This window comes from Phyllostomus discolor, chromosome 2 (genome assembly GCF_004126475.2).
Source record: "Phyllostomus discolor isolate MPI-MPIP mPhyDis1 chromosome 2, mPhyDis1.pri.v3, whole genome shotgun sequence".
In the NCBI taxonomy this organism is placed as follows: Eukaryota; Metazoa; Chordata; class Mammalia; order Chiroptera; family Phyllostomidae; genus Phyllostomus; species Phyllostomus discolor.
Window position 1 is genome coordinate 158961974 of NC_040904.2, and position 27269 is coordinate 158989242.

At 42.9% G+C, this 27269-nt stretch overlaps 1 protein-coding gene across 1 annotated transcript in view; it reads left to right on the forward strand.

Moving 5' to 3' along the window:
- LRIG3 (leucine rich repeats and immunoglobulin like domains 3) overlaps positions 1–26994 on the forward strand; it is a 43963-nt gene extending 16969 nt beyond the window's left edge. Inside the window, exons 4-19 of the mRNA XM_028532398.2 lie at positions 8425–8556; positions 9133–9276; positions 10293–10436; positions 10739–10882; positions 11303–11446; positions 12350–12430; positions 13333–13404; positions 15598–15669; positions 16163–16326; positions 18560–18880; positions 19966–20247; positions 21402–21854; positions 22667–22825; positions 24966–25109; positions 25200–25472; positions 26706–26994. Of these exons, the coding sequence (XP_028388199.1) occupies positions 8425–8556; positions 9133–9276; positions 10293–10436; positions 10739–10882; positions 11303–11446; positions 12350–12430; positions 13333–13404; positions 15598–15669; positions 16163–16326; positions 18560–18880; positions 19966–20247; positions 21402–21854; positions 22667–22825; positions 24966–25109; positions 25200–25472; positions 26706–26950 (2974 nt within the window). The 3' untranslated portion in view covers positions 26951–26994. The remainder of the gene's footprint in view (positions 1–8424; positions 8557–9132; positions 9277–10292; positions 10437–10738; positions 10883–11302; positions 11447–12349; positions 12431–13332; positions 13405–15597; positions 15670–16162; positions 16327–18559; positions 18881–19965; positions 20248–21401; positions 21855–22666; positions 22826–24965; positions 25110–25199; positions 25473–26705) is intronic.
- The last annotated feature ends 275 nt before the right edge of the window (positions 26995–27269 follow it).

The following is a 27269-nucleotide window of genomic DNA, read 5'->3' on the forward strand; positions in this document are numbered from 1 at the left end:
GAAGAGACAGTTCAAATGAAAGATGCCATAAAAATTTTTGCAAGCAAACAGGCAAATTGTACCTGACTTCAGAGTAGATCCAAAAAGAAGCAAACTTTCTCTTTCTTTCTTTCTTTCTTTCTTTCCTTCTTTCTTCCTTCCTTCCTTCCTTCCTTCCTTCCTTCCTTCCTTCCTTCCTTCCTTCCTTCAGAACCTCAGAGTAGTTCAGGAACTCAAGACCTGTAAAGGTGGAGGTGCAAAGTAGCACTAAAAAAATGGGAGTTTGCTTAAACCTCTTTTAGAAGAAGCAGTCGGACCTCTGGGTTCCTCCTCTAAAACTCAAAGCCCAGGGACTGCCCCTCCCCTGATGTAGGCAGAGAGGATTGGAAGCGTCCTCTCTGGAGGGTTGAAACAAAATCTCAGGAATTTGGGACACAGGCCTAGCTGGACAGGGGTTGGGGATTGAGGGCAGCCTATTTATTGTGCAGTCAGGGAAATTCAGCCAAATCCGAGTAGTCAGAGTGACAGTACTTCTTTCCCTGTTAGCCCTCAGATTACTTTCCTGTTCACCCTTGTAGACACTAGATTTGAGATTGGAGGGTTTGGGCAGTGAGACTTGGAGATCGGCCATGAAATAGGTCTGTGGTGTGACTGACCAGTCAGCAGGTCCGTTGCACACACAGCCCATAATAAGCTTTTTAGGACTGCCTTTTATTAAATACACATGATGATCTGCACCAAGGGATGTTGCTGTGCAATTTCAGAGTACCAGGTGTAAAGAGAAGCTCTGAGAGGAGGGAGGGAAAGAACACAAAGCAGATCAGCTCTCAGGATTGACAATGGTCCCCTCAAGTGCACTCCTAGCAATGTCTGCATCACCTGAGAACCTGGTAGGAATGCAGATTCTCAGGCTCCACCCAGACCTACTGAAAAAAGAACCACAAGGGTGGGGCACCATGGTCTTGCTTCAAGAAGCCCTGCTGCCCCATCATCATTCTGGTGCCTGCTGAAGTTGGAGAAAGTCTGGGTAGAGAATCAAAACGGCCTCTGGCTTCTCAGACTGACAACTATAACAGCTATAATGGAGCAAAACAATGTCTTCAAATCCTAAGGCAAAAGAATTTCTAATCTTAACTCTATACACCCAAACTGTCAATCCTATAATGATATTTCCAAACATAGAAAACAAACAACAAACAAAAAAACACTGCTACATATGGTATCTGGGAAAGCTAATGGAAGATTTTCCCCAGGAAAATGAGGGAATAAACCAAGTAAGACCAGGCAGGGATTCCAACAGAGAGGTGCGGTCCCCCCAAAGTGAGGCCAGATTCTCTAAAGGCTGCATTTTTGCCTGATGATTATGTGACGCCTCTGTAGCAAATCTAGTCATTTGCAGTGTTTGTGATCTAGAATCTCAGCTTCTTAGAGGTTGACAGATCGTTCCATTCCATTTCTGCCTGTTGACAGGTGAGAAAATCAAGGTCCACAAAAGTCTAGTAAATCAAAATAGAACCAGGAACAGAATCAACATCCCCTTGCTGGGAAACTGTGGTTTGAATGGCTGCTTCAGAGAGATCGTAAGAGGGAGAGAGGGGGAGAGAGAGAGAGAGAGAGAGAGAGAGGGAGAGAGGGAGAGAGGGAGAGAGCGTGAGCGAGTGCGAGCGCCCTCTAGAAAGGAGGGCAGGCTTGCGGGCGCACAAGAGAGCGAGCCCAGGTGAGCAGAGGACACACTCCTACATTTAATAGGTTCTTTAGCATATGGAACCACAGTTTTATGTTTACTTTTTCTGGGTGGTGCTATAATGGTCCTAACATTTTTTGACATACATGAGCATCTTGAACCACAATTTAGATAAATCCTTGCAGGCTAATCTAAACTTAATATCCAGAGTTTCTGGACTAATGCTCATCACTTCAGGGTCTTAAACCCATTCATTTGGCTCTGTCTTTGGAGGAACCAAACATGAATTAGAAGTTCTCTCCGCTCCCAAGTAAACCACAACCTAAAGGGAACACTCAGACTCACAGCTTAACAGTGACAGTTGCCTGGTGTGTGAAAGTGGCTGTGGAGGGCCTCTGCCTCAAAAGAGAGAGAGGGAAGATTTTTAAATTTCACTAAATTAGAGTTAAATTTTATTGCACATAATTAAATTGTTTCAGATTAAAATAATTGTTCAGTAAGTGTGTTCCTTAGCATCCTAAATTGAAAGACTTGCTCTTAAATTTCTGTTTACATAAAGAAGTAAATTGAATTTACACTTGAGGATCAAAAGGGTTGTTTTGTATGCCGTGTGAATGGGTTTTTGACTCATTTCTTTTTTTTTTACTTTTAACATGTGTTATAATTGGAATATTAATAGGGCCCTGATTATTGTATTAAAACATTGTGGCCGTCATTATAATGTTCACGATCCAAAAGATAATTATATTTTATATTGACCTGGCTTTTAGCTGATAGAACTGGCTCCTCGCTCCTCATGGTGGCTCATTTGCTGCTTAGTATCATTAATTCTTAATCAAGAATCTTTCTCCTCGCTAAAATTGCCTCATTTGGCTTTGCTCTTTGATGCCACAGTACCACTGGACCGGTCTAAACATGTGTTCTTTTAATGAAACTTCTTAATTACTTTTTTAGAAAAAAAAAAAAGATGAGCAGAGAGTTTATTTTTATCTGCATGGGAGAGGTCCTTTGCTTGCCAAGTCTCTCTGTTAAAAGAAGCCTAACATTATGGGGTGTTAGTATTCCAGCCAAGATAGTTTTCAAGGAAGGTTTCTTTTTGGGGGGGGTGGGAAGTAGAGTAATTGTTCAAAGTATAAGTGACCTTTAATGTGTTTGCAAAATACAGTGTTTTCTTTAACAACTTGTAATTCCTTCATAAATGATGCTAAACCGGTTGCTTGCAAGTTATATATAGAAATCGGTATTTCCTTGGGGCCAGGCCGATGATCCCAGTCAGTGCAGTTAATATGCTTGCTCTGTGGTTGTATGGAATGACCACAGATTCAGCAATTTGTTAGCTTCAATAACTGAATTGGACTTAAGGGATGTGGTTAGAGAAATGCATTCTAAGAAAAGAAGGCATTGCAACATATAAGAAAAGGTTTCAAATTAGGTTTCACTGCACACACCCTCTCTAAAATGAAAATGCCACACACACACACACACACACACACACACACTCACCACAGCTGCAAAGCCTTAAACCGCCTGCTAGCTTGTGCAATAGATAGGAGACAGTTGAAATGATTGACAGATACTTCATATTCATCAAGAAGTTACAGTTTAATTGGTTCAGGAATTCCAGTGTGAAAAACCTGATATTCTGGTTCCTCACTAACAAAGAGTATTTCACTCTGTGACTCTCCTTTCAGATTCTGGAAATCAACTACCAACATTTATATCCACTTAAGAGTTCATGAGGTCCTTTTGAGACTCATGCTTTCTGGCAATCATAGTGGGTCAAAAAGTAGAACCAATCATCGTCATACCAAGTGGTATGTTGCTAACCTGATAAGTTGTATTGTGCTGTTACTAATTTAGTCTGGGTTTACATTTAGTTGAGGTGATCAGAGTATCAGCACAAACAAGTACATTTCTAATTTATGAGAATGATACTTTTGTCCATTTTCCTAGTGATTATAGGAAATCACACAAAAATGTACTGGGCTCTTCTAGTCAGCACCTCTCACCTGAGCAGAAGAGAACCATAGTCTGTGCTCCTCCGAGCTTTAGAAGGCCTCCCACATGGGCACTACAAAACACTGTACTAACAGGTAGAGGGAGTGGCGATTTCTAGTAGCACTGAACCGGATCCCTGTGGCCGGAGACCAGGGAGCTGAAAAGTGGAGCTTGTATGTCAGGGGAGGAAAAGAGCACAGTGTGTGCCCTGGGAAGCCAGAGGATGACTGGTGCTTCACCCCCCCAAGTGGACACGTAGGTGGACAGTCATGAGCATCCCAACATGCCACCATCTGTCCTCTGCACCTCCCACGGTGCTCCTGCACCTGGTGTTGCCTGCCCCCAGCCAGGCTTTCTACCCACAGCTGCCAGAGCAGCCTTTTTAAGATGCACCTCTGATATTGTCACCCCACCATCTGAGATCCTCCGTCCTCCTCCCCCTACTTGATCTTGACGTGGAGGCCAGATGCCTAACTCGGCTTCCAGGGTGCCACTTGACCTGTCGTCTCTTTCCATCACCTCACTCTTGAACTTCCTCTCTCTCCAGTCTCTCCCCATGAACTCTGCACTTCAGCCCTCAAGGCTTTCTTTCATTTCCGCAAAGGGAAGAAGGCCTGCCTTGCCCTCCCTTGCTTCTGCTTGGATCACTAGCCGCCGCCTCGCCATGGGAAGCTGTGCTGATTGCCTGCGCCCCGCCCACCTCTTTGTGGGAGGCTGTCCTCTCCTCCTCCACTGCCCTCTTTCCTTATCACCGATTACCTCAGTGACCACTCCCATATCTGTCTCCTTCATTGATAGATCCTGAGCACTCTCAGAGCAAATACCATCGTGCAAAATGGTAAGTCATGGTTGCCTCTACACTTTAAAGGTATTTGGCAAAGTGGGCTGAAAGGTGAAATTAGCAACAAAGTGGAGCCACTGTTGTCGGGCCAGAGAAGCCCAGGCTGCAGTGCCTAGGACTCCTGCTTCTCCTGTGGCCTCTGAGAAGCCTGAGGGAACCCTCTGCATTCCACCTGACCCAGACCCCAGGTCTGTGTTTGTCCATGGGGACTGATTATACTTGACCTCGGCAATGATTTAACCACGGGACACCTTGTACTGTCAACAAACATAGACGACCAAAATGTTCGTAGTCCTTAAGATGTGTTTGCCTGAGACTGAAATGCTTTTCAGCACTTACAGCACCATACCGTGATTTTTGAACAATGCAGAGATGGCATTTTCACATTAAGTTAAGTAATAGAGAAAGGTATTCGCGCAGTTTGTTTTGTTTTTGGTTAGAGCATTGCATATTTCCTGCCAAAAACATTAACTGCAGTGCTTTCAGTGTATTCGTCCATTTCAGTATTTATCCATATCAGGAGAGAAATAAAAGCTGGATTTGAATGGAATCTTTGTCTTCTAGAAGTGGCTATTTGTGACCCACTCTGTTATCATATGTGTTTATAGTGAGGGTTCTAGGTGATTAAAAATAGTTTTTAAAGCAGTTTTTTAATGTAGTTGGTACGTATCAGGTAGTTATGTGCCAGTTAAGGCTGAGAGCTAATATGAAACTGGTATTTGGATCTGATTCAGCGCTATTAGGATAGCGTTAAGATTTTGTGATACAGGGACTATTATCCCGGCAGTGTAAGGGATTTTTGTGCTGGGGAGCGGTCCTGACAAAGACAGCACTGTGTGCGCGCCATCCCTCACGGAGCACTTTCACACTGCAGTTTAGGAGGTGTACAGCTCAGGAAATTGCTGGCTTTGGCTGCAGCATACTTTAACTGCAAGGAAAATTTTATTCGTCACTCAAGTAATTGGCAGTTTTAATACCTTGTTCATAATTACCTTATAAACAAACGAATACATAAACCAAAGATTGTATGGCCTGGTATCTAACTCAGAGCCATATTTGACTAATGTGAAAGACACCTGTAGGTCCCTGGCTCCCTCCCACAAAAACACCAATTTGCCCCATTTATTGCAGAAATCTGAGGCTGAGCGTTTTCTTGTTGTTGTTGTTAAATATAAGTGTAACTGTACTAGCCCCAGACAGCCTGGGGGCCAAAACCAGATGCCCAGCTTAATGGGAGGTGGTGGTTCGGGAGGGGAGGGGGGTGGGGAGAGGGGCACCTGGGCACGTCAGGGCCACTCCACTGTGGGTGGACATCTGGTGATGCAAACAGTTGGGCTGTGTATTTAAGACATTTTTGTCCCCTAAAGTGTGGTTTTGTTTAACCTACACACCCTGGCCCTGAGGCCCTGTGGCTTGTTTCTTGGAACAGGTCCATCTCCAGGACCTTGAAAATGACTAATTGTCTCACTTGCATTACCCCGTACCTCACAACTAGATCAAGGAGTCTATATACTGGCCAATCCAGATGTGGGAACTGGCCGAAATCAGAGGTCATGGCTGACTTGACTCTAAACAAAGTCCCTACAGCTTTATGGGAATTTCTCCATGTGACTGGTACATGGAGATGCTAATTGTGGTTGGTTTGTTGTGGTGGTTGTCTTTTTTCACCTTACTGTTATCACAAATCGGCTCCTCCATCTGCATCCTTTTGTTATCTTATATAGATAGCATTACTTTAAAATGAGGATGACTGGAATTACAAAAGATCCCCCCATAGTCCTTAAAAGTAACATAGGGAGGATTTTAACACTATTTTGAGAAGCTTCCTTAGTTGTTTGCTTAGAGACTTAACACCCTTATTCTTCCTTGTGGGGGGGAGGCAGCCCCTGACGTGTGCAGGTAATCAGGAAGTCTGCCACTCTGATGGGTGCCAAACACAGGCAGGCCCCTGGGGCCCCTCTTAGCAACCTAGGCTGCATGCACAGCTGGAGGCACTTCCAGGGCTTCCTAAGTGTGGGCATGATGGTGGCTCAGTGAGCCAGGGTGGAGCCCCACATTAGTTTGAAACCCGAAGTGCAGCACTTCCACAAGAGTGGGAAGTTGCAGGCATTTCTTGGGGTGAGTGTCCTCATAAGGACTTACTGGCAAAATGTCTTTGCAACTGTGTGCTATGAAACAAGATTTCAGGGATTGTTTTGGGACCAGTAACCAGTAAGGACTCACTCCATGAGGCACTTTGGGAGTGTTTGGACTGTTAGATTAAAACCTCTAATTTCCTAATTTTAAAATTAACTGTGATACCTGTACCAGAGAAAGGTTGTCACGATTAAATGGCAAAGGAGTGTATGGAAAAAATGCTTAGCATAGGGCTTGGAATCTCATAATATGTCCTCAAAGTGATTCAGTCCTGTACATGTTCCGAGACAGAGGAGTAGAGACATGTCCCTGTGTGGAGGGAGCTCCCAGCATGACAGACAGGACCGCCAGGGTGAGGGCTGTGACAGAACGCCACACAGGCTTTGCGGAAATACGTTACGGGTGGACCTAACTCAGGAACCTTCGGAGCTGGTGAGAGGCTTCTGAGTTACAATAATACAGAAGAGCTTAATAAACTCAGAGCACAGAGAAAGGCATCTATTGGGAAGAAAGGTACAAACAGGACATGGATTTCCTAGGTTTTCACATCAAGTGGAGGTTAACTACAGATGTGCGTAGAAACACCAGCACGTGACTTCTGCAGACTGCAGTACACAAAGCCTTCAGGTTGTCTCATCGTTTTGGGGTTGGTTGTAAAGAGGCGGCTTTTTTCTTAAACAGACTGTTATCTTCCCAGCTTTTCAACCTGGACACGTTGTCTTCCCCTGCCAAGTGATTGCCTGGAAAGGTAAAGGTCTAAAATGACAATTAAGATGGCCCACCCATCAGTTTAACTTTTCTCTTCTAGCAAGATGGCCATTTAATGCTGACATCCCCCTTGGAACCTGTTGTCTTGATGACCACTTATGAGCTTTGCCTTGGTGCCTGTCTCTCTCTCTCTCTCTCTCTCTCTCTCTCTCTCTCTCTCTCTCTCTTTTTAATTTGTGGTCTAAAGTGCTCACCAGTAGAACTTCTCACAATGGTGGAAGTGTTCTGCCTGTGCAGTGTCCCGTTTGACAGCCACCAGGCATATGCGGCAACTGTGACTAAGGAATTGAATTTAAACATTTAGCTTTAATTAAATTTAAAGAGCTTTGTGTGGCTACCATATTGGACATTCTGGTTTGGTGTCAAGACTCTTAGTTAATGTCAGATATTTTAAATCTACTCCCAGGAATTATTTCGACTGGGGTGCTCGTATGTAACACTTTTATACTATTCAGAGCCCTGAAGCGTACATAGTCCCTGGTTTTGAAGTATATGGCAGGGCTTTGAAACTTGCTATTTCTTAAAGAGATCTCTCTATCATAGCTGTAAAAACATCCCTATCTGATGAGTATTTTAAGTTCATTGGCACCTGAAGCATGGGTACTTTCCGAGCGAAGAATTAGAAATAGATTAGGAATCAACAAGAAGGAAAAGGGAACTAACAAATCAGTGCCTGGAATGCCAGCTTGGTGCTAGGCATTCACATGCCATTTAATAAAAAATGACAAGGAAGAAGGACTGTTAACAAAATAACAAAGAAAAGTCAGTGTAGGTGCATAGCATTTAGGTAACACACCCAGATTTTTATAGGAATGTTTTTCATATATTTTTCTATTATGATGTACTATTTAATTCAAAATCAAAGTGACTAAAGAGGTGCTCTTTAACTTTCAAAAATGCTGTTTAGAGCAATCAGTTTTCCATTTTTCCAGAGAACGAGTCTGGAACAGAGAGTATTTTTCACCTTTCAGATTGTCGTACCGTTACCTCTGTTACCTTCGCTGTCCTTTTATTGCAGAGCTGGAAACAAGATTGCTGAAATTTTACCTGAACAGCTGAAACATTTTCAATCCCTGGAAACATTGGACCTCAGCAGCAATAATATTTCAGATCTTAAAACTGTATTTCCCCCTCTGCAACTCAAATATCTGTAAGTCAACTTTCTTTACCAAAAGTTTTTACCTGTGGTGAAAATGTCATGTTATAAGAAAATCAATTTTAAGATATAACAAACTGCCTACTTTTCCTGCTGATAAATCAAAAGTAGGACTTTCTTACTGATTGATAATTTGCTCTAAGTCCGAATAGCCACGATCTTCATTTTACTCTGATACTTTGAAACAAAAGAATGAGACATCCCTTCTCATGGATGGGATAAGAAAACTTATGGGGTACAACATACTTCTTTTAAAAAATGAGATTAAACCATTGTCATTTCATTGTTGTTTTATTACTAAGTTAATAAAAATGAAATTAATTTTTAAAAAGTAGATAAGCATCTCTAATAAATTTTTATAATCCAGATTTTCCAGTTACTCTTGCCCTGCCAGTGTGTGTGAATCACTGTCAGTACTGGTCTCCAAGGACCAAAGGAGCGGTGATTACAGTGTCCATTGTTCTACATGGTGGTTAGGTTCTCTGGGGATTCGTTATAGTACAGGTCATGCGTGCACTCTGTCTTCCCAAAGCAACCAGAAAGAGAATCTCATCTTCAAACTTTCAACAGGTACATCAACAGCAACCGGGTCACATCGATGGAACCTGGGTATTTTGACAATTTGGCCAACACACTCCTGGTATTGAAGCTGAACAGGAACCGAATCACCACTATCCCACCCAAGATGTTTAAACTGCCCCAACTGCAACACCTGTAAGTAATGCATCTTCTTTGGTAATGTTTCCTCATCTCCTCTAAATCCATGGTGTCTGTTCCCCAAAATCCACAATGTGGCAGAAAGAGTTTAGAAGCAAGGATGTGGCCATCTTCCCTTTGAGGGCTGGAGTTGTAGAATCGCCGAATCAGAACAAGCCTTAGGGTCACCTAGAACAAGCGCTTGCCCCACAAGGCCTGTCGGGTTGTTACCAGAAGAGTGAACAGTGTAATCGTCGAACAACTGTGTACAAAGGTGGCATCGTGGCACAGAAGAAATCCTGGGGACTCTCGATAGCTGGGGTTTATGAGAATAATGCCAACAACTCCAGGAGGCTCTGATGGCTTAAGTGGCTGTAAAGAACTATCTCGTTAGTATTGGTTGAATGATCTGTGAACAGGCTCCTACAAAATAGTGGTTTCCAGCCTCGGCTGCACATTGCAGACACTTGGGGAGCTTTTAAAAATCCCAGTGGCCAGGCCACACCCCAGGCCAATTATATGGGAACCTCTGGGGATAAGATCCAGACCTCAGTAATTTTTAAAACTCGCAGGTGACTCTGGTGTGCAAGCGAGGTTGAGAATGACTGCCTTAAAGAGAAAGCGCTAAACATAAAGAATCGCAAGAGGAACCAACTTTTGTAAGCAGACTGAGTGGATCAACTTGACCTCCCTGTTCCTGAATAAACCTCATGGTTGAATGTCACAGTCATCATTCTCATTCTGGATAACTTAAAGACAAATATTAATTTGTTTAGTTTTATACTGAGTGGACGCAGTTTCGAAATTAAAGTGTAGTCTAGTTTCAGTATTCTATCATTCCAGAAATACATCACACATTTCAGAAGGAAATTCACTTACTGCTATTAAATCAAAATTTGTATCAATAAAATGTTTAGAAATTTAAGACAATATGTAATTTAACACTGGCTGGTTTCACTATATTGTAATAATTTTATTACTACCTCCAGAATTTGTCATATAAGCTAACTATTTAACTGTAATATCCAACGCAGTGAACTGAACCGAAACAAGATTAAAAACGTAGATGGGCTCACGTTCCAAGGGCTTGGAGCTTTGAAGTCTCTGAAAATGCAACGAAATGGAGTAACAAAACTTATGGATGGAGCTTTTTGGGGGCTGAGCAACATGGAAATCTTGTAAGTGTGGAACATCACAATTCCTATTCAGGTAGCATGACCACTGAACCTTCAATAGCTTTTATTTGAAATTCTGTGTTAAAAATCTTATAATTGATAGTCATTCATAATTTAGCTTTGTTTTACGTAAAACGACTTAGAAATTTATAAGCATGTGGTCTTTTTTGCTGATGTCTTCATATAACAAAAGCTAAATGTCTAGCAACAATAGTAATATGTAATAGGTTGTCATCACATGTCCCCTTTGAAAAGACTAGATAATGAACTTTGGATCCTGCTTTTGATTCTCATTGTAAATGTAGGCAGCTGGACCATAACAACCTCACAGAGATTACCAAAGGCTGGCTTTATGGCTTGCTGATGCTGCAGGAACTTCACCTCAGCCAAAATGCCATCAGCAGGATCAGTCCTGATGCCTGGGAGTTCTGCCAAAAACTCAGTGAGCTGTGAGTTGCCTTTTATTCTCCTCAAGTTTGAGAGCAGGGATCATGCCAGAGCATGAGCTTCTTACCACTGATCTGTGAAATTTTCATAACAGTTTCCAAGGTGACAGCTTTTTTTCACATGCAACCTAGTCATATTTTTGTTGTGATAAGTTAAAGCCGACTCTGCTGTTTCAGGTCTGTGGCGCATGGGCTAAAGCAATGATGGTTATTTTCAAATAAAGAGATTTTTTTTAAATTACTGGGATTAGAAATGATGTTTACCTGGGCATTATTAAGGAGGCAGAGTTTTAGAATAAGGATTATTGTGGTTGCACATATTACCTGTCTTTTTTTTTTTTTTAACAAATCATTGTGTTGAATTAAAAAGTAAAAGCTATTATATGTGTTTTTTTACTTTTTTTTTTCCTTTTTCCTTTACAGGGACCTAACTTTCAATCACTTATCAAGGTTGGATGATTCAAGCTTCCTGGGCCTCAGCTTGCTAAATACCCTGCACATTGGGAACAACAAAGTCAGCTACATTGCTGATTGTGCCTTCCGGGGGCTTTCCAGTTTAAAGACTTTGTAAGTTACACAGTTTGCTCTCCATACATGAACCTAATTGGTTCCTAAATGTGCCCACTTTTCTCCAAGCAGATTTCCTTTGTTGTGAAGGAAGTGTGTACAGCCTTAGAAGTAGTGTCTTAATCTTTCCCAGATCAGTTTGATTAAAATCGGTCCATTTCATCCAGATGGGTTTCTTAAAGGGATTAAAAAAGACAGTGATCAGATTGTTTGGGTGATTATAGTTGGCCTTCTCAGGATCTCCAGGAAATGGCTAACTGCTCAAGAGGGAAACAATTTTAAGTCCACTAATTTTTATAAAATGCAGATTAAAAATTACCAAGAGCAAAAAGGTATACAAAGGCTTCAAAGGAAGATGCCTGTTGATCATACCAGTTACATCCAGATTTGATCTCTGTCCAAGAGAAAAAAGAGGGAATTGGATTAATTGACCTTTGAAAAATCTCTCAAACACTAATTTTAATGTTGCGCAATGGGCTTGTGATTTTTGCACTGTCAGAAACTTTTGCTGTGTTCTCTATTTGAAGCATTACATAATTGAAAGACATACTGTATGCTTTGGCGAACTCCTGCTTGTGTGGTTGGAACAGTGGTTTAAAAGTTTAATGTATTTTTCAGACTCTTCAAGTCTTTCAGGATTTAGTCATCTTGATAGAGGCATTAATAGAGCCAGAGTCAGCTGTCCTGATTTTGGACAAAAACTGAAAATGTTATGGAAAGAGGGAGAATTTTCTGTCATTCGGAAAGGCGTAGAGAAGATGTGGGAATTAGGAGGACTAGACTACAAATCACATGCCACCTGGGTGGTAGTCTTAGACTTCTGAGTGTATCCCAAAAGAGAATGCTCGTATCTTTTGTTAGCTACTTGGTACCAGTTTTAGTAACATTCCGTTTTAATATTAGGGATCTGAAGAACAATGAAATTTCCTGGACTATTGAGGACATGAATGGTGCTTTCTCTGGGCTTGACAAACTGAGGCGGCTGTGAGTATGAGATTTGCCTCATAATATGACTCACTCTTCGATCTAAAATAAACATTGCGTCTTAATTAAGTCAGTTCCACAAGCTTAAAGAGTTTAGAAATTGGCGCTTAATCGGGTCGCTATCCTTTGTCATTTCCCGTAATGAGTGCTGTTATGTAAGAAATGTGTTAATTTGCTTTTCTTCTTTGATATAAGGGTTTTATTCAGCACTGGTTTCTTTAACTTATTTTGATATCTAGGCAAGAATTTTTCATTGTTTTGTGTGCTTAGACCCTTGAGATTATCATTGTGTAAAACTTCAACATTTGAAATTTTTACTATTGCACTGTACTCACAGAAATTTTTAAGTGAAGCAACCTAGTATCTACTGGTAACACCGACATAGGTTCCAAGCAATAAAAACATGCTTAGATTTAGCCATAAAATGGCCCTGCAGATGGCCAAATTTTGTATTTTAAGCCAGTGGTTTTCAAATTGAGTTTCACCTAGCCCTAAACTTCAGGGGATAATGAAGATACTCATGAGTAGGGAGGCTAAAGAGAAATTCTCCACTGTTATCTGCTTCATTTATTAGAGTGCTGAGGAAATTTACTTGGAGTAAAGTTTCTACCTATAGTAATGACTAGCCATTCCTAAAGAGACTTTGAAAGTCACTGCTTTAATTGAGCCATCAGTGTAATTTACTGATGACCTGTTTTTGCTGGGTTCTCTTTTGAATGCTGTGGAAACCATGCCAAACCGTACTACTGAAGTAGATGGCATGGATACACTTTTACAGACTATTTTGTTTAGCTCAAGAAAATAAAGTATTCACAAATGATTTCAAAAGCAGTGCTTTTCATGAGAATTCTATGCCCAAAATGGCTTTTATTAACTGTTCCAATGTAAATTTCTTTTTTCAGAATCCTTCAGGGAAACCGGATTCGATCTATTACCAAAAAAGCCTTCGCCGGTTTGGATGCATTAGAACACCTGTGAGTAGCTGGCATTTAGTTACCCTAAAGGTAGACTAAGACAGGTGTTTACTTATGTGACCTGAAGGGTAAAGCAAACTAAAACATAATTTTGTTGGCATCCTCCTTGTGCCGTAAAGTGCATTTGCACATCTGCTCATCCTCTGTCCACCATCCTACCTGCCTGCTCACCTGTCTGTGTCTGTCTGCACATATTTTCCTTTGCCTTGAAGGACATTGCTGCAAATTATTATTGGGTTTTGTTTAGTTATTTTTCTCAAGTAGTGATACATGTTTTTTAAACTATCATTTATGCCCTGGCGGGTGGTTCAGTTGGTTAGAGCATCACCCCTATACGCCAAGGTTGCTTGTTCAATCCCTGCTCAGGGTACACACAATAACCAACCAATGAGTGCATCAGTAAGTGGAACAACAAAGTAATGTCTCTCTTTCCCTCTCTCTTCAAATCAATAGAAGTAAAAATAAATAAAAAATTTAAAAAACTCCCATTTGGTATGCACCCATAACACATTAGGCATTATGCCAAAGTTTTTATATATAGGTTCAAATAATCCCCACAGTTTCTGAGAATGGCACTTGGAGGAATTAACTACTTCCAGAGTTTTTGTTAGTTTGTCATTGCTGATGTTTGGTTATAAAACGTACAGCCTGCTTTTCCCCCTTTATTGTCATTTTTCATGTTCTCTTGCTGCTAACCCATCAGTCAGCAGCAGGCAGAACCAGGACTAGAACCAGGGGTGCCTGTGTTTTCATAGAGTCCCTGCCTCGCTCGACTTTTGCCTTCACCACCTCCGCCACCGGCCATTCTCAGTGTAATTCCTGGCACACAGTTTTGAAATGAGATTTAGGGGCCAAAGTATTTTCAGCTTTAGGAGAGCAGGCGAGGCAACTGTGATAGGAATCGGAACCTGCATGAGCCCTGAGCCAACCAGCTGCCTATGACCTTGAATGTATGTTTTATACTTGTACAGTAGAAGTACAAAGCAACATAAATACTTCACTCTAACCAGCAAGGAATGCTTATAGCCAGGCATTTCAATATCTAATATCTTATATAAAAGAAGTTATAATATGAAATATGCATTGCGTCTGTACCCCCTTTGTGCCGTGTGTTGAGTGAAGACTTAGCTGTTCTGTGAACCACCTTGCTGCTGTGTCTGGCGTACCTGGTAGGTGGCGGGGGTTGGGATGGCGAGCCACAGTGACCGTGCGGCGGTTCAGGTTGTGCAGAATGACAGTGCAGAGCAGAGTTGGGAAGGGCAGAGCAGCACTGCTGGACTTACGGAAACAAGAGAAACGCGCCAAAGGCTTTGTCGTGGGACCCACTCCATTTCTGGGGAAGTGCCATCGGTGGGTCCGTGGAGTGTTAGCCTCTGCTTCAAGTCTCTGAACCTTCTTGCCTCCCCAGCCTCTTTCACTGCCCGTGTTTAGTGCTTTCATTCCGTCTTCATGGTCATCTGTCTGATTCATAGTCCTTTTTGTATACTCGGACTCTTGTAAAGAAAAACAGTAGTAATCATTGTGGCGAGTGCTTTAATTCAAACTGCTTGGAAGTACTAGTTAAAAACAAAACCAGCCCAAAATATTTGCTCGTTGTATAAATGTTCTGCCTGAAGTGTGTGTTTGTTTTAGCAAGTACATCTTGTCTAAACACTCAACCATCTTTACAGTAGCGGGTTGTGTGTGGCAGAATTAGGCTAGTGATTAAGCCTAGGTTTTGAAATAATTGGGTTCAAATCTTAGCATCCTTTTCCTGCTGAGCAAGGTCATAATGCCATCTTTTGGGTTTGCTGTGAGGAATAAATGTAATAATACACGTAAATCACTTAACAGTGCGTATCATAGCAAGTATTCCATATATGATGTTCTTTTAAAAGCATAATTATGAGCAGTTCATTTGTGTACTTAAAAGGTACTAATGGTTAAGTTGAATAATGAGAAATTCAATAAAAACAATATAGCAGAATAGCTTGGGCCCTTATGAGTCCAGCAACCTGTAAGTGGTAATGGAAGGAGAATCTCCCACTGTAACAGAACTCGCCTCTGGTGCAGGCACCCGTGTTCTTCAGCTCAGGCTCCCTTGTGGGCTCTGCGAGGGTCGGCCCTGTGCGTGTCAGCCGTAGAGTGTGTGCTTGGTGAAAGGCATGCCGAGACACAGTTTGTGCCTAATGTGTCTGATTTGATTATTTTCAGAGACCTGAGCGACAACGCCATCATGTCATTACAAGGCAATGCATTTTCACAAATGAAGAAACTTCAGCAATTGTAAGCTTTCCTTTTCCTTCTACGTTTTCAGTAAAGCAGAGGGGGAAAACCACCACGGGGTGTGGCATCCTAGGTCATGTCTCTGTAAAATGCATCCAGCCGGTTCTTAGTATTCCTTGACCCTCATACCAGAAAGCAGAAAGTAGTGAAAGGAAAAGTGATTCCTTTTGTTAAAAAGTGTAGTTTCTCTTTCTTTCTGGGATGAATTTCTAATTTAAATTCGTGAGGCCTACCGTGCCTAGTCACAGGAACAAGTTTTCAGTAGTAAGGTATCTTTGATAGATCAGCACTTCTGTCTCAGTAGGTCAGCAAGAACAACAACAAAAAAATTGTGCCAGGCACATTTCTTGCATTTTAAGACAGACCATAGGCTATTACTACCTGGGATGTGTGTTTCCATATTCACTGCTTTGTTAGTATTTACTTGAGTTTAGCTTACTTGTACAAATCTGCATTTCATACAAAACAAATTGAATGTAATTACTCTCCTCAGGCATTTAAATACATCAAGCCTTTTGTGTGATTGCCAACTGAAATGGCTCCCACAGTGGGTGGCGGAAAACAACTTCCAGAGCTTTGTGAATGCCAGTTGTGCCCATCCTCAGCTGCTGAAGGGAAGGAGCATTTTTGCTGTCAGCCCCGACGGCTTTGTGTGTGGTGAGTGTAGCTGTCTCCCTGGCCTTTTATTCTTTCTTCCTTTTCTTTCTTCCATCTATCCCAATAATGGATGTGAATAAATTTATGCTCTTTTAATAAAGCTTTTGTTTCTGCTAAGGTAGATGAAAATGAATCTATAGTTTGCTTATTTTAACTTTACAGATGAGAGGGAGAGTTTTCGTTGTCTTCGTTTTGGCATTAGGGTGGTTTGGTGGAAAGAATGATGTTGGATCTCTGGGGAATTAAAGGATCTAGCGCCAGCCCTCCTGCTTAACTTTAAATTCCCTAAATCTCCATCTCTGCCTGTATGAAATGGGAACTCTGCTCTCAGCTCTTCCCAACTCCAGGGCTCACTGAGAGACTCTCATGAGCTCTGTGACGAGACTGAACTGAAAGCCCTGTGCAAACGCTGTTTATGTGGAGTAGAAAGAGAAGATTATTAGTTAGTGATTTATAGGCTGCTAAAATTTTTACTATTTGTGGGTAAAGCATTTCAAGTAATGAAAGTTTGAATGTATTATAAATAAATTTATGGTCTCTTATCTTAGTATCTAAGCATTTCATCATTAGACATCCACTTATCCAAATGTCACCTGGCTAGTTAGCAAATCTGGATCAGAAAGCCAAGTTTTTATCTTTTTGATACCGTCTGCTGTCTGCTACACTATACTGTTTACTATTCACTGCCATGGAGACCTTTGCAAAACTAAATGGGTGTATAGAACATGAAGTCAGCTTTTGCTTAAATTTTAGCATGTACACTAAGATATTACAGAACCTAATTTCACATTGGCCTTTAAAACTTTACTTAAAAATGTTTTCCCTAAGATTGGTTTGATAAGTATAAGAAATATATATATATATATTATATATATATATATATATATTATATATATATTTTAGGTTACAGCATTAAACGGTGCCAAGAGGTTATGCAAATAAAACTTTTGATACAGCTCTTGGATCTAAATAAGCTTTTGGCATTTACCTGTAAGGACCTGAGTTATTTTCACAGTTCTCTGTTTCCAAGATATGAACTCTTCATTATTTTCAGACAAACAGGGTGGGGCAAAAGTAGGTGTACAGTTGTTCATGTGGGAAATAGTACAGTAATAAATAATACAAGAACAAACTCCGTGTTTCACAATATCACAGCTGTACACCTACTTTTGCCTACCCCTATATATGCAGCATCCATAATATTGCATCCCTCCATCGTGGAGCACAGACACTGATTTACCAGAGGAGAATTCTACGATCATCATACAAAAGAATAAACTGTAACATGCAGGCACAGCATGGGAAATCAGTGGCATTGGAGTTATCAGAGCATCCCTCACATCCCGTTCTCTCTCTCTCTCTCTCTCTCTCTCTCTCTCTCTCACACACACATACACACACACACACACACACACACACACTATTTTTGCAGTACTCTTTTCAGAACCCAAATAAGACATTTGGTAGATCTAAGATGTTTCCTTTTGGGTTTAGACCATCTCTGAGAAACTGAAGTTCAAAAAGGTAACTTTTCCGAAAAGTAACAGAGAACTAAAAATAACTGCTTGCAATGAAAGAGTTGCTTAGCTCTAATTACAATGTAGCTCTCACGGGGCAGCACGCAGCAGCGGGATGGATCGTCCACTCTCAGCTGCAGGCCACGCCAGGCTCTCACAGTGCGCTGCGGAGGCTTTTTCTTTCACGACAGGACTGGTTTTTTCTGATCTACCTACAAATTGTTGCTTGTTAATATGGGTTCTGTTTTTGCTAAATGGGGTGTTAATTGCCGTCTTTAGTGATATTGATTATCATTATTGATGTTTGATTTTTTAATTTTGCTGCTCCTTTGTATTTGAAGAACAGAGAGAGAATTGCAGTTCCTGATAGTGTTTGTAGGTGGTCTGTGAGTTTCTTAACTGATTTTTTCCCCTTGTATTTATATTTTAAAAAGCACAGGGGGTCTGGGATATACCATATTCCAAAATAACAGTCTTCTCTCAGTTAATGATGGATAAATAGCTCTCCATCTCTACTTGAAGTGAATGAATTCCTTTATAAACACTCTCCCAGGCTATCGTTTCAACACTGGGGCTGCTAGTCCATCTGCGAAACATACACAAAGGGTAAAACCTAAGCCCCTGTTTGTTTTGAGTTTCCTGGTGTTCACATCTGAGTAGCGTTTGGGCTCTCAAGCCTTAAAATCATTCTGTTTCCTCCTCTCCATTTTGAACAGATGATTTCCCTAAACCCCAGATCACGGTTCAGCCAGAAACACAATCAGCAATAAAAGGTTCCAATTTGAGCTTCATCTGCTCGGCTGCCAGCAGCAGTGATTCCCCCATGACTTTCGCTTGGAAGAAAGACAACGAGCTGCTGCACGATGCCGAGATGGAGAATTACGCACACCTGCGGGCCCAGGGCGGCGAGGTGATGGAGTACACCACCATCCTGCGGCTGCGCAACGTGGAATTCGCCAGCGAAGGGAAATACCAGTGTGTCATCTCCAACCACTTTGGTTCCTCCTACTCCGTCAAAGCCAAGCTGACAGTGAACAGTACGTGATCTGACTTTGCCTTTGGCACTTCAAAGCTCCCTTTAGAAACAGAGAGCACCTGGCTTCTTCTTCCTCTTATTCCTGCTCCTGTCCTCTGCTCTCATAGTTCTCCACCAACCCTTTTTTCCCCCACCTCATGCCACCACATTCAGATTCTTGGTTATTTGTATCTGATCAAGCATTTTTTGCATCAACCCCATACACAGGATGGTGGGTACTCAGAGATGACCCAGACATTTTAAGCTCTTTGGGAGTTCACACTGTGCTAATTTGACGTGGGAGGCCATAAGTACAGTGTTAAAGCACACCGCCTGTGTCGCAGAGATCTGGGTGTGAATCCTGCCACTTCTGCTTATAGCCGTGTGACTCTGAGCCAGTTATTTCATCTCTCTGTGCCTCCATTTGTACATCTGTCAATGAGAATAGCACCTACCTTATAGAGGTATGATCATTAAATAAAATTTGTGTAAAGCACTTAGCAGAATGCCCAGAATACAGTAAGCACTAAGCGATGCAGTAAGTTTTAGCTGCTGTTAATAAAAGACATGTATCATCATGGGCTCTGCAGGGCAGATACACAGTTCTACAGGAGGATCTTGCCACTTGTCATATGATCATTGTTATCTTCCATGGGAAAAAGTTGTGTATATGATTCATTAATGCATCAGATAACTGATTGCTGAGACCTGCCTGACACAGAACAGCTTTGAGTTTAAAGTATAGGACAAAACATATTTAAAGTCATAGAGTACTAGAGCCAGGAGGGATTTAAAACAAAAGGTGGACTGGTCAGGTCACAGAGATACAAATCAATTTGCCCAAGATCTGGCAAGTAATCACTGGGGACACTGGAAAGTAGCAGGAAGACCCTCAGCCCAAGATCAGGTGACCTGTGTTTCATCCCGACTCTGTCATTTCTGTAACCTTGAGGGAGCCACTTAATCTTTCCTCGCAGCCTTAGATTCCTTATCTTGTAATTAGAAATAACCCCCGTTGTCAGGGTCACCTGTGTCAGAAAAAAAAGAATGAAAATGAACCTCTAAACCCCCACAGCACTAATGCCCACATGGTTTTTCTGGTCTCAGTGCTCCCTTCTTTCACCAAGACCCCCATGGACCTCACCATCCGCGCGGGGGCCATGGCGCGCTTGGAGTGTGCTGCCCTGGGCCACCCGGCCCCGCAGATAGCCTGGCAGAAGGACGGGGGCACCGACTTCCCTGCCGCGAGGGAGAGGCGTATGCACGTGATGCCTGAGGACGACGTGTTCTTTATCGTGGATGTGAAGATAGAGGACATCGGAGTGTACAGCTGCACCGCTCAAAATAGTGCAGGAAGCATTTCTGCAAACGCAACCCTGACTGTCCTGGGTAAGTGGGTGTTTACCCTGAGATGTAAAGTAGCCATAAAGATGCTAGCTCACCCAAGTCCCTCAGCTGGGAGGGTGAGAGATGGCCCAGAGGACTTGGCCCTTTCCTGGGAAGAACTGATGGCTCCACAGAGGCTTTGAAGTCAGGAGTGCGTCCTCCTTCCTGTCTGTGGCCGGTGAGATGGATCCGCTCCCTCTTCCGAGGAGAGGGGAAGTGCTTTCACTTTTTTGCAGGGCCCACTCTCCCCATCATGCGGTCTCCACTGAGATCTTATTTTTTGTTAAAGATTTTATTTATCTATTTTTAGACAGAGGGGAAGGGAAGGAGAAAGAGAGGGAGAGAAACATCAGTGTGTGGTTGCCTCTCATGTTCCCCCTACTGGGGACCTGGCCTGCAACCCAGGCATGTGCCCTGACTGGGAATTGAACCAACCACCCTTTGGTTCGCATCCCCATGCTCAATCCACTGAGCCACACCAACCAGGGTTCCACCAATATCTTAACACTATAAAGAAAAAAGATAATAAAGATATGAACACATTGGGAGGGACCTCTTGTCTTTTCTTGGCTTACCCTAGCGTTCTGAAAATCGGAGTTTGTTTCTTATCTTTGACCGAAACAAGTGCTTTTTAAAAACGTGAACATGTTAATCACATGTGTACCTTTAAAGGAGTTAAAGTAACCTGCTAACACCAAATAACAAAAATAAATCATTTTCAGAATTTTAATATAGGACTGGACGCTTAGCACTAGAAAGTTTCTCTTTAAAAATTGTGATGTTCTGATTCTTTAATGCATCCACACACTCTTGTGCTTGGCATTATTTTCATACATATTTTTGTTTCTGAAAAATGTCTAAAATATCCAACTTTGCCCCCTTCTCCCACATTCCCCATCCTTGTCAGCAGTGAGGGAGGTAGAGATTATAAAATCATAAATGTTACTGTAACTGGTGTTAAGACTCAGTGACAGCTGAACAGTGAAATGAAATCCCCAGTGTTGTGTAGTTGTGTATATTTAGACTCTTAAAGCAGCATGCATGGTAACTTGAGGGAGAATAAAATTTTACCTTGCAATTTGAATAAATTTAAGCCCTGGGTCTACTGCAAAATGTAATTTCATTTAAGAGATAAAAAGCGTAACTTCTCATTCCAGAAACGCCATCATTCTTGCGGCCCCTGTTGGACCGAACCGTAACCAAGGGAGAAACGGCCGTTCTGCAGTGCATCGCTGGAGGTAGCCCTCCTCCCAAGTTGAACTGGACCAAGGACGACAGCCCTTTGGTGGTCACTGAAAGGCACTTTTTCGCAGCAGGCAACCAGCTGCTGATCATTGTGGACTCAGATGTCAGCGATGCTGGGAAGTACACATGTGAAATGTCCAACACCCTGGGCACTGAGCGAGGCCACGTGCGCCTCAGCGTGATCCCTACTCCGACCTGTGACTCCCCTCAGATGACCGCCTCGTCATTCGATGATGACGGGTGGGCCACCGTGGGCATCGTGATCATAGCGGTGGTCTGCTGTGTGGTGGGCACGTCGCTGGTGTGGGTGGTCATCATATACCACACGAGGCGGAGGAACGAAGATTGCAGCATTACCAACACAGGTGCGCAGACAGAGGCCGGGCGCAGGCGCAGCCGGCGTGCCCGCGTGCACGTGTGCGTGTGTGTGTGTGTGTGTGTGTGTGTGAGAGAGAGAGAGAGAGAAGGAGAGAGAGAGATCCCGTGGGAATTCTCTCCTGCAGCGTGTGTCCTGCAGTCCGAGGCCACGTCAGAAGGGTGACTCATTTGTTTCAGCTGCAGAAATATGGTTAGCTAAAAATAACGCCCTGGCTCAAAATACAGCCGATGTTTAAAGATTAGTACTTTTTGTGAAAACCTCATCAGAATATCCTATTGGCTGTGAGACCCAGTGGAAACCAGACTATGTCCTTCGCAAGACGGGAGTGGAGAACCAGGAGCGGCCCTTTGGTTGCGAGGTTTACACTCCGCCATAGGTTTCCATCGTGCCGTGTGTGCGGAGGAATCTAGGGAGGGTAGTAATTGTTCGTGGGAGACACCTGTGCGCACACTCCCATATTGGTGAACACCATTAAGTCAGGACTACAGCAGAGATCAAGATTGATTCAAGAGCTTAGATACTATCCCTTGAAAATTCTTAAGCCTTTCTTTTTAACATGTGTTGTCTTTGAACTGTGGGAGGGGCATCCCACAGGTGATAAAGTAGAAAATCGGCTCAGGCTGCTGGGAGGTGCAGAGCCCTAACTCGCCTGCCTGAGTACCACACAGTCCGGATGGTTTTGCAGGGCCAGATCCCTTTGATTGAAGGAAACCAAAACAGTGTGTACTGTGCATCAGGGAAGCCCTGGGGGCACTTGTGAGGCTTCTTGGTTAATGGAGTGCTGCTGTTGTGCCGTAGATGAGACCAACCTGCCAGCAGATATCCCCAGTTACCTGTCGTCTCAGGGAACCCTGGCCGACAGACAGGATGGGTACGGGTCCTCAGAAAGCGGAAGCCACCACCAGTTCGTCACTTCTTCAGGGGGCGGATTTTTCTTACCACAACATGACGGTAATGGTGAGTGTGTAAAATGAGCATGGGCTGTAGTTGTTTTGAAATCTGATGGAAGGCTCAAATATAATATTAGAATTATAATTGAGCCTTAGGACCTGGCCTAAGATCCTTGGCAAAGCTAATATTAAATAAATTTTCTTAAATGCTAGGAAAATCTTCATTTCTGACAATAAAAGAAGTAGGTTAAGTAAAATTTAATTCCTCCATGCAATGTAAATATTTTCTTTACATTGTAAATATTCTTTGGCCCTGAATGTTCTACCTTGTAGGAGACCATCCTGCATGGTGTGGGCCCAGCTCCCACTCGGAAATGCTAGTGGGGAGCGAGGTCCAGCACACAGGACCCACGCCCATGGATAGGTTCTCCTGTGGGGAATCAGGCCTGCATTGTACCTAAGCCACTTTGAGACTTGAATTTTGCTAAAACTCCCTCACCCTGAATTGAGACAGCAAACATTTACTGCATATCTTTAAAGTAACTTCCTAAAATACATGCTAAGCCTTCCAAGGAGAAGTGTAACCAGTTCAACCACTTTTTCCTTTGCATTTGCAAATATCCTTCTTCTGTGATGTGATTAGCAGCATCCTCTCCTTTGTTTTCTGTAAAAGGTAACCACCTAAAGTGAACCTGTGCATAGTAAATGAGGACCATCCTCAATGTAATGTGCCCAGAAAAGCAGTCAAAGCCTGTCAAGGCAAGGGTGAGGGCACTCTCTGCTTGAGAGAGTGGCCCTGCTGTCCCTTTTCCTCCACAGGACTCGGTAGTCCATGTGAATCTGTCTCATTTCATCCATAATGCCACTGACCCCACGAGCTGGGGTCCACATCACTACCTTATTAAATCAGAGTGACTAGTTTCATGCATGCTCTGAAAAATCAAATGATTTAAGAAGCATTTTATTAGGAATATCTAACTCTGACTCTTGCTTTAAGAACTGTATAGTTTTAAGAATCATAATGGAGACAGCATGAATAAGAGCACAAGCTTGGTTTAAGAACCACTTCTGACACTCGTGGTGTGTCTTTGGACAATTATAGTACTTTCCTGTTAGGCTGTGAAAATTAAAACGGTAATGAAAAACTACATGTTGCTTGGCACACATTAAGGGCTCATCAAGTGGGGGCTTTTGACATTATTTTCAAACATTTTGGCATCTTTTCCCACAAGCATTCCTTGAGTGTCTGCTTTGTGATGGACTCCATACTTGGGAGAGAAGAAAAGATGTTTTCAGTGTTCACAGTTTAGTCAGTGGTGAGAGAAGATTCAACTAATGATTACCAAGTGCTTGATAAGGCAGTGGTAGAGGATGTACAGATAGAAGACTTGAGCTCTTAAGTGGATGTTCTGCTTCACTCATTTGATTGCAGAGAGCAGAGGCCCAAGCGTGCTGAAATGCAGCAGGGTTTACTGAAAAGACCCTCATGAAAGTGTGAAGGGACAGAACTGGAGCGTACTGGTGCCGCCTCACCTGGATCTGGGGGCTGGAGGCTGGTCTGTGCTGAGACCAGCTCCAGAGGTCACCAGCTTTGCTGGGTCCTCATTCTGCATGTTTGCTCTGACACCAGCCACCCTCTGTCCATCCCGTCCTGCTTCCCACCCGCGTGGCTCACTCAGTGCAGCATCTCGAACACTCGCGATCTCACTGCTGTGCCCACTACTAACTGGCATATCGTGTCTGGGCTGTTTAGCTCAAATACTCAGGATAGGAGTTGTTGTGGGCTGAGCCCCTCTTTGCTCTCAGCATTAAGAGGTGTTTGGTAGGTGTCGGCCTGTGGTCCTGGTCATTTGTGACTTTGCAGAGGAAGGGACGGTGGCAAATGGTGTCCTGTGGTTCAGCTGACAGCGCTTTGCTGCTGTATGGACACAAATCAGTTTCTCTGGCCGGTGGGTGGGGCCAGCAGACAGGCCGACACGTGTAGTACAGTGCTTAGTGAAGTCCTCTGTTGGTTAGATGTCACAGGTTTACTCAGTCCATAGACTTCAATAAATTTTGTAAAAACCTCGAATTTCTGCAATTTTTTCCTTTATGTGTTACTCTATACAAAGTTTTCATCTATAAAAATGGAAAATGCCAAAAGTAAAGAGAATGCTGAATGGTGCTTGAGTAAGATTGGTTCGATGACTAAGATATCTGTTTTAAAGGGACATGCCACGTCGACAACAGCAGCGAAGCTGATGTGGAAGCCGCCACAGATCCATTCCTCTGTCCCTTTCTGGGGTCCCCAGGCCCTGTGTGTTTGAAGGGGAATGTGTATGGCCCAGATCCTTTTGAAGCGTATCATACAGGTATGTGGCTTTCTTATCCGCGTTCTGTTTCCTGAAAGATTCCCGGAAGTGCTAACTCTGTCTCCTTCTGATATTGTCCCCAAACGGAAGGTTGTGGTCCGGACCCTAGAACTGCTCTGATGGACCCCTGTGAGGCCGGCTACACAAAGAAGAAGGAGTGCTACCCATGTCTTCACCCTGCGGAAGAATCCTGTGAACAGAGTGTCAGTGACATAGGATGGCCATCGCACGCGAGGAAGTTAATCAGTTCCACTTACTCTCAAAATGAAGGACCTGGAATGAAAAATGTGTGTCTGAAGTCCTCTTTAGATTTTGGGCCAAGTTCAGAGCCAGCATTGGTTACTTTGAGTAACTCGTTCATGGGTAAGTTCATTTAACGATGCGATACCTCGACTCGGGACCCATATTCCACGTTGCGTGTGGGAGAGAGTGAGAGCTTCAGATGCTGAACTGGTGGAAAGAGTTCGGTTTTTTTAGTGATTCTGTCATGCCATTCTATTAGTTAGTTTATACATTTCTGAAAGCAAAGTCAGATTTGAGGGGTTTTACTTGACTATGTATCTGATCCATAACTAAACCTGGGGAGCTTTCGGGTTGCACTGTGTGTGGCATCGTCTCGAACACGAGAGTGTTGGGAGTGACTGAGGAGCTCAGCTCGTCAGCCATGTGGAAAAAGTGGTTTTGGGCTCCGGCAGCCTTTGGGGTGGGGCTGTGTGCACTGCATGCTTGTGGTTTGGGATGTCTGGTGGTTTATAACGAAACCCACAGTCGAAGGGTAGACAGCGTCCTATCTGGCAACAGCTCCCTGCTCGCCAGCCAGCCTGGACTACCTTTGGCAAGGACACCAGCAGAGCCCTGAAGCCCATGGCAGCGGCAGCAGACACTGCCTGGCACCAAGACCCATTTGTGGACTTTTTCAATCTAGTGCCTGGGGCCAGGGAGGTGGGAGAACTGAGATCATCTGCACACTGGCAGATAGGGGAAAATAAACCGCCACTTGTCTTGTTTAAGAAATAGAATTTTTAAATATTTCACCCAGCTATTAAGAAATTTTGTGTTCTGTCACAGTATAATTACGTACGTTCCTGTTTTGAAAAAAAATGAAAATAATCCCTTTTATACAACTGAGGCAAGAATTTGAGTCAGCCCAATAATATTTTGCCACTGAAAAAAGAACACGACATAAGAATTATTTCAAAAGTGCCTTCTTCATTCAGGCATAGTTTACTTGTATGTTACTGTCTAAATACCCTTCATGGAGACTGTGGGCTCTTACGTCCTAAGGTGAGGTTTTGAGGGAACACAGGTGGGGGACCTTCGCTGCTCAGTGATGAAGAGGGCTGAGGGTCCTGGGAAGTGGAAGGCAGCGGATGCGTGTATGTAGTGGGTGTGTGCAAGAGTGACGTGAGCATCCTCAGCTCCGTTCTGCACGTTCTGTCTCCCCAGCACAGGCACACGTACCGCGAGTACCATCACGTGGACTTGCAGAAGATGTTTGTTTGTGTTCATGGGATATGGTGCTGCAGTTGAAATGCTTTTTAGTGGATCCCATGTTAGCAAAAGGAGTCATGTGCTCAAGGGGTTTCTTTCTTTCAGGAACGTTTGGAAAGCCTCTGAGGAGACCTCACCTGGATGCCTTTTCGGGCTTTGGACAGCCATCGGATGGCCAGCCAAGAGCCTTTCACTTGAAAGCGCATTCTTCCCCAGACTTGGACTCTGAGTCAGAAGAAGATGGGAAAGAAAGGACAGATTTTCAGCAAGAGAATCACACATGTACCTATAAACAGACCTTAGAAAACCACAGGACTCCAAATTTTCAGCCTTATGACTTGGACACATAGACTGAAGGTGGCCCAAGAGTTCCAACATACTACTACCTCACGTGGACTTTTATTTAAAAGAGAGAGAATCCTATGTTTTTAAATGGAGTTATGGATTTTAAAAGGATAAAATGTCTTATTTATACAGATGGACCAAAATTTCCAAAATTTATACAAATTTTATACTGGGAGTAACTTTCACGTAAGAATTTCTTTTTAAACTATTTTATAACTTTGTTTTATGCAAAAAAAATCTTGTGTAAATTAAGGGTATAAGTCCATTACTATTTTATGTATTTTTATAATGCCAGATTTCTTTTTATTGAAAATGAGTACTAAA